The following is a 12333-nucleotide window of genomic DNA, read 5'->3' on the forward strand; positions in this document are numbered from 1 at the left end:
CCATTTCAAAATTTCTTACTGGACCAACAAACGTATAAAATGACTTGGAATACTTTATTACATTAACATGCTTTAAATGTTTGCCATGTTTTCCCTTCTTCTTTAAAGTGACTTTCTAGAAGACATGAGATTTTGTTCTGACAGTGACATTACATTTGTTCACTCATTGGGTGAGAGGGTGGAGTTGGGGCAACTTTCTGATGGACCAACTCTGGTCCATGGGCCACACTTTTGGCAGCCCAAGTTTAAATTACAAGGAACATGAAAACGACCCCAAAAAGTGAAAGTTTTCCAAGAATTTTATTGAAATACTAAGACAAATTTCAGTCCCAGTCCCTTATTGTTTCAAAAAGCACGCTTTGGGTTTTAGCGTTAACATCAAAACTTTTTTCCAAAGCCTCCCCTTTTGCTAAAACAGCAGCATATTTCATCTTATGCAAACCTATACAACAGGTCATTTGGCACATTCACCCCAGATTGCGGTGTTTGTGTATTTGAAGCTCACGCTAATAGCACAGCAGACTCCAAATCCCAACAAATGCCATCTTCTCTGGGGTTGCATTTACTTTTTAAGCCAATTTATTTTGCAACGCTGACAGCATAACTAAAGCGAAATGATAGCGATATTATAATTAAGACAGACTGAAGATTGAGTGGAGTCCTAAAATGATGCGAGACCCAACCAACAGTACTGGGTTTGCTGATTGTGCCCATGAGCTTTAGCACCAATTAGAACTATGAAATACCCAAAGGAAAAATGAAAAACAGCCCCGCTGGCTTGTGCTGATAAGCTCCCATTGAAATGTGGTCCGTTTCAGATATAAGGCTAAATAGGAAGACCTCTCAGCCTTACTGGGAGCTTCTTACTTGGCTAACACAGCCCTCCCACTGTACTGTCAAGATAAAATGTGGCTCGCAGGAAAATACTGTAACCACCAAAAAAAAACAAAAAAAAAAAACGGACCCAGCACAAAGAACAGTTGTTTCTCACACTGATGGGAAAACTAAGGGTATTTTTCCCATCTTCAAGCATTGGTGTGCATTTTAGTCTCATCAGGCTTTGTTTGGATTTGAATGCCCTTCAACAGTGGTATGACACCATGGTGCAAATACTGGTCTTTTTCCTTGAAGCACATTCACAAAAGCATGCACTTTAGATGGACAAGGCAAATGTCTTCTTGCAACAAAACCCAGGTAAGAGTAACAGCAACAGGCTGTGAAAAAGTGCTGGATTTTAATGTTTAAACATAAGTCAATATCAGGGACAACAAAAGCTCGGACAGGATGACGGGTGAACTGGTTGCAGAGAGCACTCGAGACATCAATCATTTCAAAGTCACTCTATCCAAGGCTTGACGTGAGTTTTGAGTGTATCCCATGTAGATGCGATTGGAAAGTGGTGAAAAACACTCATGGTGACAGAGACACTGATCCCTCAATGCAGTTTAACAGTCGTCTCAAAATGCTGCAGAACAGGACGAATACGACGTCACCAAGATGACTGCGGGTTGTGCGTTACGGTAGAAAAGGTAAAAATGTACCCTCCCCCCAAGAAAAAAAAAAAAAGCAGTTTAAAGTAAGCTCTACATTACCATTGAACTTAAAAGGCTTGATCCAGTAGCAATGAGCAACAATACAGTATCATTAGAAGTACAGCACACTGTGGGCCTCCCCATGTGTGCACAAGCGAGGTACTTTTAAAGGGATACAATCTTGACTGAGAGAGGAATACCATCTTATACTTGATCCAAAAGCATGAGTCCACCCAGGTTGGTCTGATGCTTTTGTACAAATTTAGTAATACTAGGTGACTGCATAAAACAAGGCAGGCCACAAATCTGAAGAATCAATCAGTCTTGCTGAAGTTTCCTACCATTCAATATCACACCTGACTGACTCAGACACTGCCCAGCTTAAGTATTCTTAAAAGAACAGTCCACGGTTTTTCAGTGTAGTCTCTTTCTGCAACATCTGCAGTCGCTTACCACATTACTCTTAGGAATCTCCTGACTCAAAGCACTTACAATAGAGGCCCAATGGGCAGATGCTTCACCTGCCAATTAACTTCTATTATAATTATGTTTCAAGTCAATAGGTTTCCTGTATAAGAAAATGCCTTGAAATTGTTGTCTGTGGTTTTGGACTATATGCTAAAGATGTAACAGACAGAAATTAGGTTAAAACATTGTGGATTATTCCTGGGAATGGTGGCTCATTCGCATGGGTACTTTTCATTTCATAGCATAGCAGGTTCAATAAAGTGAGTGCTTAAACACAACCATAGTTCACCAGTATGAAGTTAAAGCTGTCAAAGCCTTTGAATAGACATATCCCTCTCTCTACTATAGGCATTTAATCCACATCCATTGCACATAAGATACCTGTAGAACATTGCACACAATGTAAGAAAGGGCTAAATGGTCTTGGCTTGAGATGGCTGGAGGGGGATCTTTGCATAAGAAAGAGAAACTCAATTAATGGACTGCGTACTATGGACCGCCTGAAAACTAAGGCAGCGCTTGCATAAATACTGATTTTTTTTTTTTTTTTTTTAAAGAGTTGAAAAGGAAGGAATTTCATACTGAGGAGTGTACAGTAATAGATCAGGTATATCCCCAGGGAAGACAAAAAAAAAAAAGAATAAATACAAAAAAAGAAAATATAAAGTACCTTCCATTCAATATATAGGGAAACAGATGATATTCACTTAAATCTTTTCTTTTTCTTCAATAAACAAAAGTAAGAGAACTTGATCTGCTTTGCTAAATCTGTTTCAGTGTTGCTTGTCCCTGTTTAACAAGCAAGGAAAAGGGCTGGTAAAGTGATCCCAAAGGTGGATTCTCCTCTTCTGTTCTTTGAGAGATCAGTGTGCTTTGAGGGAGGGAAGCTGAGAACTGATGCCACACAGGGCTTTCCCATAATGCAGTGTAACTACACCGTCAGGCATGGCGAAACATGCCAAAGACCCTCCCCTCACAAAAAAAAAAAAAAAAAGGAAAAAAAAAAATAAAGAAAAATAAAAGGAAAGAATTTATCAGTCTGTATTGCCCTCACTAGAGCAGTTGGCCCTCATCATGAGGGAAAATACTCCTTTCGTGGCATTTTACATTAGAGCAACTGTATTTTAGAGCAAGCCAAAAGAAAAAAAAAATCCCACAAATCCAAAGTTTCTCTCTCATTGTCTTGTTTCCAGATGAGAAAGGGGGGGGTAAACACAATATGGTTAGTGCCAGTTTTGAAGTTGCTGCTGATCATATTCTGCTATAAGTTTCTTTATATGTGCCAGTTTGTTGTGGAGATATTCACAGCGGTTCCTCTCTTGGCTATAGTTGGGGTTAGTCTGAGGAAAGAGGAGATGATGGTTAATAATCTGTACAAATATGTACATAAAAGTACATCAAATGTATTGTGGCAATGCAGAGAGTCACTGCTTCAGAGCTTACCTTTTTTATTTTGCGATACTCTTGAAGTATCTGATTGTGGATTGTCTGTGAAAAAAATGGAACAACACTGAATATAAAACATCAGATTTGTGAAAAGACAAATTACAGAAACAGTTACTTAACTCCCAATTGGTTTTGCCATATTACTACATTATAACACACACTGAGGACTGAATTGTACTTTTGGATCTGCCTGCATAGATGTCTGCCACAGTGATGGACTAGGTACATCAAACCAGTACTCGGGCAAAAGTCAAGATACCTTTGGTAAAATGTTACTAAAGTATGAGTGATTTACATTTAAAAGCACAAAAGTACCTGCTTTTAAATGTACATATGTATCAAAAGCAAAAGTATTGTGGGATATTTTAATAAATCAAGCATTTTTCTTGCATCTTACGTGAAGAAAGTGGATGAAATGTGACTGCCCATCAGCTATCGGGCATTTCATTTAAAAAAAATACAATGCACAGGGTTATAGCACTTTCTGTAATTCTGAAAGCTTGTCAGAGGTGCCCGGGTCCAGCTGATCATCTATGACAAAACATTAGATATTTTAGGGGAGGGATTTAGTGAAGGGTACAAGCAAGAAGTAACGGAGTGTCAAATAGGATATTTTGCTTTGAAATTTAGTGGAGTGAAAGTAAAAGCCTTTAAATATAAAATACTTTTAAAAAGTACAGTAATGAAGTACATATACTTTGTTAATAACATAACATGAAGGTGTGCACTAGGGGGCAGTGTCCAAACCAGAAAGCACCGAAAAACAAAAAGGAAAGCCTCACGTTTTTCCACTCTTGCTCGCTTTACAAGATTGAATGCTTCAGTGTTTCTGTAATATTTTGAAGAGGATCCAAAAACAAATTTGTGTTATCGCACCTCTTGCTACTAGCCAATCCTCACACTGCTCCAATTTGACTTTGTGCTAGTTCAGGTTCAGGTCAAGTACTGTTTGGGTCTAGTCCCACCCCAGCGCTACTGCAAAGCCAGTCAGCGGTTGCTTAATGCACATCTTGGCAAATTTGCAAAAATGCATTTAAGATTTTGGAGCTATGCTTACCCAGAAAACCCTTCTCTGCATGCTGATGTAAATATGTGAAGATTCATGTAAACATAAGTATATGTCAGCCTTAAGTGTGCAAGATATTTTAAGTCTCCACTTGAATTAAATCACAAACATTTTGTTAAACCCAACCTTTGGTGTACTACTTTGGTATACTATCCAATATCAAAATAGATAGGTCTTCATGTCCCTTAATTGCCAGACAACTAATGTGGAATATGAGAGCATCAGCAACATCAAGGTATTTCATGAAGCAGGATTTCTAACTTGAGAACTTAAGCCAGTTGAACAGAAGAAAACAAACTCAATTACCTTCTGGACAATCCTTCTATTTGACTCAAGTTGTATGACTATCTGATCCTACTTTATGAAATATGCTTCAGGAGGCATCGTCCACTGCACAGGCTTGTGCCTCAACAAATCAAAATGCATTGTCTTGAGAGTGTTTCAGTAGTTACCTTATACTTTTCTGTGCCTTGTTGGAGTTGCTTGAGTTCAGCATCCAGCACGGTGAATTGTCTAGTGATGCCCTCTATCCGCGCATGGAGGCCCCGATACTCGCTATACTCCGCATTGAAGTCATTCTTGTAGCTCTGACGCTGCTCTTGTGAGCCAATCTCAGTGTATTTTCTGCTCAGTCAGAAGACACGATCAAAGTCAGGACATTTTAGCTTTATAAAATAGAACAATGTCTTGTCTACAAAAATGAATTTTATACAACCACTGAACAACATAGGAGAAGCTAAGGAGATAAAGGAGGCAAAACATTTGCTCACTTGACAAAAGGGTAGTCTATGACGTCAAATTACGAAAGGTAATTGACTAAAATTTGTCGAGGTCAGACAATGCTTACAATAAATAGTCTGCCATCTCGGATGAAGACGCAGAAATGCTGGAGCTGTCGCACATTCCATTCAGATCTAGAAGAAAACATGAGGTGAGCTCAAGTACAAGGCTTCATCCTGCACACTGACAAAGAACTAATGCAGACAGATAAAATGACCAAGGACACTACAGATGATGTCAGCCTGCTGGTGAACGTAAAAGGACACACATTAATTACCCAGCCTTTTTAGTTTAGTGACAAATGGCTCATTGTCTATTTAGAGCATTCTGTAGCGGTGAGAAGGAATGTTTTTTTGTTTTTTTTTCCACTGAAGAGTTTAGTGAACATGTAGTATTCTAAGCATAAGTTTCCTCCAATTTTTCATATAAACATTTGATTTAGGAAATGACTAAAGACAAAGAAGGAAAGGTTCATGAATTCCACAATGATTGTCGACCTTAGAACCCTTAAATGGTTATGAGCAGATACTAAATTTGTTACCTTTGGCAAAAAAGAGCAAAGAAAACAGTTGAGACAATGTTATTTTCCAACATCTGTAGAACCACTCACTTTATACTTGGTTCAGTATAACAACTGCCACAAGACACAGCACTCAGTTTTTTGGCCCTCCTTTTCATCTTGCTTCTGCTTGGATTTTTTTTACTTTAGGGATATTAGGGATATGTTTAACTATATATGGGTTTTATTGCCTGCCTTTTACAGTCATATATCTTTTGATGTGTCAGCAGTAACAATCTCTCTTATTTTGATGTTGAATAGCAATAGCATATACCCTATTTCTCCCTTGGGTTATTTGTATTCTAATGCACAATACAATGGCCTCTAGAAAATTCAAGACTGTAAAAAGTAACTTTATTGTGCGTTGTGCTTTTTTTTTCCTTTACCTGACACCACAAAGTTTAAGCTTGAGTGGTGAAACGCACCCGTGCTTTTATGTGGAACGCTGCTACTGCTCAGGTCCGGACTTGCGGTGACCTCACAGGATTTCCTTGGCTCCGAGCTGCTGTCCTCCCCTCCTTTCCTCTCCTTCTTCAGCGTTCTCTCTCTTTCCCTGTCTCTCTCCTTGGACTTGTCTTTATCCTTGTGTTTTTTGGACTTCTTCTTGGACTTGCCATGTAGGGAGGGCGAGATGGTCCGGCCCTGAGAACCCTCCTGGCTGCTGGCGACTGGGGATGTAGAGCCCGGTCCTACCAATGGCTGCCCAGAGTTCCCTGTGAATGTGGGCGGGTGGCTCAATCTCTCGGCCACTGCTGCCTCCTGACCTTCACAATCCCGGCCGTTGTGGCTGGAGTCATTGCTGACATCTGACAGAGGATCGAAGGGCCGAGAGATGTCCAGCAGCGGAAGCTGTACGCTGGAACAGCTCTCTGCCGCTGCCTGAGAGCTGGATGAGTCCTTCCCGTTGGAAGAACTCAACTTTCCGTTTATGGGCGGCACACCCTTGCTGGTTAGATGCGATATTCTGGGCTTCTTGTTGGCCAGAGGGTCGATGAAGTCTGCAGCAGACCTTTTCTGCAGAAAAATTTTATTTAAATCTTATAAAACTTCCAACATAAATGAAAGCTGCTAACCAGACCAGGCATGCGTGATTTTAATATAGAACAGCCTGCAATTTCTAACATTTGAAATGTTCACATTTTCAACTGAAATGTCTCCTCACATTGTTGGCTAAAGACTACCATTCTGCTCCTGAGTAAATGTGCTCCATTATCGCACTTCTGTACTCACCTACAGATATGCAGTACTAAGATACAACATGTCAATACGTATTATGAACTAAGATACATAACAGTATGTTTAGCATATAGGACAGAGTATTTGTTTGCAGCTTAGCACCAGAACTAGAGACACAGTTACTGCTTCTGCAGTCATTTGCTGCTTCACCCACCTCTTAAAACATAAGGCAAGAACAAAAAGTGCCACGCAAGCTGTGAAATCTGCGGGGGTGTGTAAAGGTTGGGCATCTGTCAGATTGGTTAGGCGCTTTCACCTGAGGAAGTGGCAGTGGTGTTTACAGCTGTGAAGCAGGGTCACTGCACTGTTTCCGCACTAGCTCCAAATAAAAGTACTGGCACCATGCCATGACCCATAGGTTCAGAAATGTTAGTGTACAGTAAACCCAGTGGTCATAAACAGAACAGGCATGCAGCGCAAGTCATGCATGCTGAGACCAGATTAGGATCTAGAATCACTGGCTTACAATATAAAACATTTCCAGACAAAACATCTTGCAAAGCTTAATATTATATAGAGCTTAATAAATACTATTTGATTTGCTGTTAATAATACATAAAAATCTAAATGATTACTGGACAGAAACACTGTTGAAAGTTTCAAAGTTCTAACCCGTATGTATTTTTCAAGTATCAGTAGAACAACTTCATATATGTAAAAACATATAATGTAAGAACAAAGCAGCCATCACAACATCCTGTTTCAACAGTACTGTGGAAAACTATTATTTGTTTAGTCTTACATGTGGCTCCTACAAAGCATGCCACTGTAGTGTTGCAGGGTTGCATTTGAGCCCTTGCACCAGATCTAAGCTCAACTGTGCAGAATATGAGCTTTAGCTTAAGGGAAATGGAGAGGCAGCAGGTGGCTGACCTGGGATGGAGAGCTGCTGGCCTGCTCTTTGTGCGGGCTGACTGGACTCTCCCCAGGGGCTGGAGCACTGCTCTGAGCCTTGCACAGTTTCCTGTAGAGAAACAAGGCACATCAGAGGAAGGGATCGTATCAAACACACCCACGGAAATTCCTATTTGTGTACATCGAAATGAATGCAGAGTTGGTTCAAGAATATCATCCTGTTCCAGGGACATGTGCTGATAAATGCAGAACTCAGAGAATACAGTACAGTTATGTAAAGTGTAGCAGAGATACTCTAGAAAAAGTGAATGGTTTTAAAAATCACAGATGATGTGAAGTATGTCCAAGAATTTGGCAAGATGGCAGAAGAAGAAAAGCTCCAAATCTGGTCTCAATTTGTATGTGTCACACAGTTGACAGCTCCCTTTTTACTTAACACACTAACATGTCTATCAGTCGACCATCTTAAAGTCAACCTAAAATTAAAATGGACCTTGTGTTTTTTTCCTTAACCCTGTTAGTCCATGTATCTGGTCATATTAAGGACAATGCACCATATATCATAGACAAAACTTAATCCTTGATTAAAGTATATCTTGTATAGTTTTCTGCTTACCTCAAAAATACCTTTTGAATTTTTATGACATCACCTTGCACCAATGGCTGGAGAAAAATAATACATTTACGGCATTTGGCTGACGCTCTTATCCAGAGCGACTTACAATTTGATCATTTTACACAGGCAGGCCAAGGTGGTGTTCGGAGTCTTGCCCAAGGACTCTTATTGGTATAGTGTAGGGTGTTTGCCCAGGTGGGGATCGAACCCCAGTCTACAGTGTAGAAGGCAGAGGTGTTAACCACTACACTATCCCAACCACTGGCTAAATAACCCTGACTGCTCAATGCAAATGCTGATCATCTAGACCAGATTAATTCTTTTTCCCCTCCAGTGTTCAACACACCATTTTCTGCTCATGTCAGCCTGTTACCCCTCAATACCAAAACACCTACAATCTCCAATAAACATGTCAAGTTTCACCTACCCCTCCCACCATCCCTCTTATCACTGAGCATAACGTTCAGCTAGCTCAAGCCTCCCTGATACAGTATTTCTCCACAAGTCAATTCACATGGACAATAAGAATAATCAGACTTATCAGGTAAAGTATCATTTTCATTTATCAATACAAGGCACCACAAAGCCTTAGTAAATCAAAATGTAATTACTCCATTAGGTAGAGTTTTAAGCCATGTCAAAGCTGTATTTCGGCTGGATTGGTTTCACTTGTGGAGTTACTATAATTTGCGTTTACCAACAGGATTCGTTATTTTAGTCCAGTCAAACAATAATACCAGAGCATCTCTCATAAATGAGCCAAACCTACAGTAAAAGTGGGCCTGTTCCAATCCACCTCACAGTGACATAATGAAACCTGGTAGATGACAAGACAATTCACGTATTCATTCATGTGTACATTTGCATTGTTTCAAGTAGACAAGCTGCACTTTACTGACTGGTAATTATATAGGGATGCACAGATTATGAATTTTTATTCATGGCCAATTCAGACCTATTAGCACATTCTCAGTACTTTTCATTAGCCCAACCTGTAATATAAGCAACTTTATTTGCTCTTCAATTAAATTCTTTTAATTTTAATAACGTGAAACGAATAAAGTGCTACCTCTATAGTAAGAGGTAACTGACTTGAGTCATGCATGATTATGCCGTTACATTTAGGTACAGATGTAGCAGCAGCATTCAAAAACAGCACAAGTGCGGTTAGCTGGCTCATGTTATTTACTCAGATAGATGGATGAATGGGTGGTTGGATGGCAAGATAGGCAGGCAGCCTGCCCATTTCGAATTTTGAAGAAAAATCTGTTGATTCTGACTCTGCATCCCTAATACATTTATTAGTCAGCAATTGTGAATTGTTAATAATGATCGTCAATTGTCAACTGTCACTTTATTTCAAGTTAAACAGCAGAAACTGAGTCTGAAATAGTCTTATCATTCAGCCGATATTATCGGACATCCAAGTTAGCAATCACTCCCTAGTTGCAATTCATGCTGTCTGTGGTCAACTGAGGAAATTATGCTTTCTGACAGTTAAATCTCCCTTACAAATTACAAAACAGAATCTCCTATTTTGAAACTACTGCAGCTCCAAAAGCGCTCAAATTAATCTGCGAGGGGGTGTAAAGGAAGTGGTTGGGTCTGTCAGCAGGGGGCAGTGAAATGCAGGGGTTGAAACGGCCAAAAACCTAGACACCACCCTAGTGTCAGGTCAAAAGACCAGGCCCGGAGTATGTGGACGAAAAGGAAGAGAAGGGGGGGGGGGGGTTGGTGAACAGTAGCTACGGTCCAAAACACTCGGGCACAGCCGGACATTGGAGAGATGCCACGCACACACATAGACCAACATGTGCTGGAGTAGAGTTGCATCACAGAGACCTTCCAACTGCTTGGCTGTGTTGCTCTTTCGTGATAGCCTCACATTCAAATCCAACCATAGGGAACACTGGGAGGGAGGGGTTATGGACGCAAAAAGCACCGCCAGCTGATAAGCACTGGCCCAGGGCTCAAAGTGCAGCCCAGAATCACAATTCATATTCCTCCTGCAGAGTGACATTTACAATTCTTTCGTGTTAGGAGGACGCCTCTGACTAATGTTTTGAAATGGCAGCCATAACAAAGCACACTGCAATGCTGCTCTAAATTTAGCTGCAAGGGAACAGTCTTTAAACGAGAACAGAGGCTTTTCCCCCCAACTGAGATTTACAGCATATCAGCCTAATGTGTGAGGGAAAGAACATGGAAATAAAAGAAAAGATGCTTCACAAACTGTGTCAGAACAAGAGAACCAACCAAAACACCCATGTAGGAAAGAGAAACAATGACAGAGTAACACTGAAAATAACAACAAGTACAACAGAGAGCGAGACATGACCGTATCAACGGCCCTCCCTTAAGAATAAGTCATGAGTCCGCATTCCTCTTTGCTTTTGGAACAGAGCTAATCATATTTGACCAAAATTCTATGCTGAGCTTACCGTACAAGAATCCTCTTCAGAATCTGCTGGTCTACCTCGGTGTATCCAGGCCAATCCTTCTGCACTTCCTTAAACAAACTGTCTTTCAACGTGAAGGTGTTGTCTTTGCTATTCAGGTTAGCCACCTACAGCCAGAGAAAACAGGGTTCACATTAGTCACACTCTCAAAATAGAGAGGAAAAAAAAAAAAAAAAAATTTAAACGCCAATGTACACCAAACCATGCTATTGAGAAACATTTCAATTTCCTCCAATAGCCTGAGGAGCTGTGGCGATTCTATCTGTATAACGCCTAAATAATTAGATGTAACAAAACACATTTGGGAAATCTTTGCTGCAAATCACAATAATGTGAATTCCACAATAATGATGGTTTTGCAATAGAGGATGATAATTTCAAGAACAGTGTTAGATAACCACAAATTTAAAAAGCAGAGCCAACAAAACTTAAACCGTCTCCTTACAAGATGCACGGCCATGTAGGCAGAGCATGTAGTATGTGCTTATTAAACTAGCCTGCTTACAGAAAACCACAGTAGAAAGTAGAAACAGCATGTCAGAGCTTTTTTCACTCTTCCAAGAAGTCTGTTGCATGGTTGTGTTTTGGTTTCAAAAAGGGAAACTAACTGAAGATCACCACTCCACCTGCAGAATGCAGGTAGAAAGAGGCAGAGAAAGACAACACTACCTCAAATTAAAATAAGTTGTCCACATGATCACCATGTACTGATCAACAAGTGCAAGACATTTTGTCTGTCTTGCACATGGATTTGATTACACATCTAATACTGTGCTTATTTAAATCCTCAAATTTGAGGCAGCCATCAAACTGATGGTAAAAGTGTTCCAGTTGGAGAAAAAGCATTAGCATCACTGTTTTTCCAAGACTCAGTTTTATTTAACTAAAATGTGCATGGGGTCATTGTAAATACTCAAATAACTGGCAGACTGTATTGCAAAGGACAAGAAAGAAAGATTTGACAGGCAATAAACAGTACAATGGCAGAAGAAACCGGAACATGGCATTTGGTGCCTAAGGGTGCTCTTAAGCATCATACAGCAACTGTGATAGGCCCTTTAACTGCCTGGCAGGTTTATATACACTTGCCTCAGAGAAATAACTACAAATAGCAGCAATCAAGTCTGTCCTGGTCCACATTAACCAGGATGTTCTGGATCAAAACAAGGAGAATCTTCTGACCAAAGAGAAGAAAAAGACTAGTCAGAAGGCCTTCTAACAGTTGCACAGAGTAAAGCAGAAGTCATCAAGGTCAGCAAGGCTTTGAACAGGTCTTGGAAGAACCACAAAGCCCCAGCAGCAGCTCTACCACCCCC

General features: G+C 40.2%; 1 protein-coding gene across 2 annotated transcripts in view; it reads right to left on the bottom strand.

Annotated features, from left to right (window-relative positions):
* Positions 1-281: 281 nt before the first annotated feature.
* The window catches only part of ell (elongation factor RNA polymerase II), a 33901-nt gene continuing 21849 nt past the window's right edge, over positions 282-12333 (bottom strand). The window contains exons 6-12 of one of the 2 annotated variants that reach the window (XM_017716809.2): positions 11000-11124; positions 7961-8051; positions 6277-6865; positions 5360-5426; positions 4965-5136; positions 3444-3488; positions 282-3340 (exon numbers count right to left, since the gene is read on the bottom strand). In XM_017716809.2, the coding sequence (XP_017572298.1) occupies positions 3224-3340; positions 3444-3488; positions 4965-5136; positions 5360-5426; positions 6277-6865; positions 7961-8051; positions 11000-11124 (1206 nt within the window). In that variant the 3' untranslated portion in view covers positions 282-3223. Of the gene's footprint in view, positions 3341-3443; positions 3489-4964; positions 5137-5359; positions 5427-6237; positions 6866-7960; positions 8052-10999; positions 11125-12333 lie in introns of both variants that reach the window. The other variant, XM_017716808.2, reaches the window with a different exon arrangement.

The sequence above is a fragment of the Pygocentrus nattereri genome, chromosome 15, assembly GCF_015220715.1.
Source record: "Pygocentrus nattereri isolate fPygNat1 chromosome 15, fPygNat1.pri, whole genome shotgun sequence".
Classification (NCBI taxonomy): Eukaryota; Metazoa; Chordata; class Actinopteri; order Characiformes; family Serrasalmidae; genus Pygocentrus; species Pygocentrus nattereri.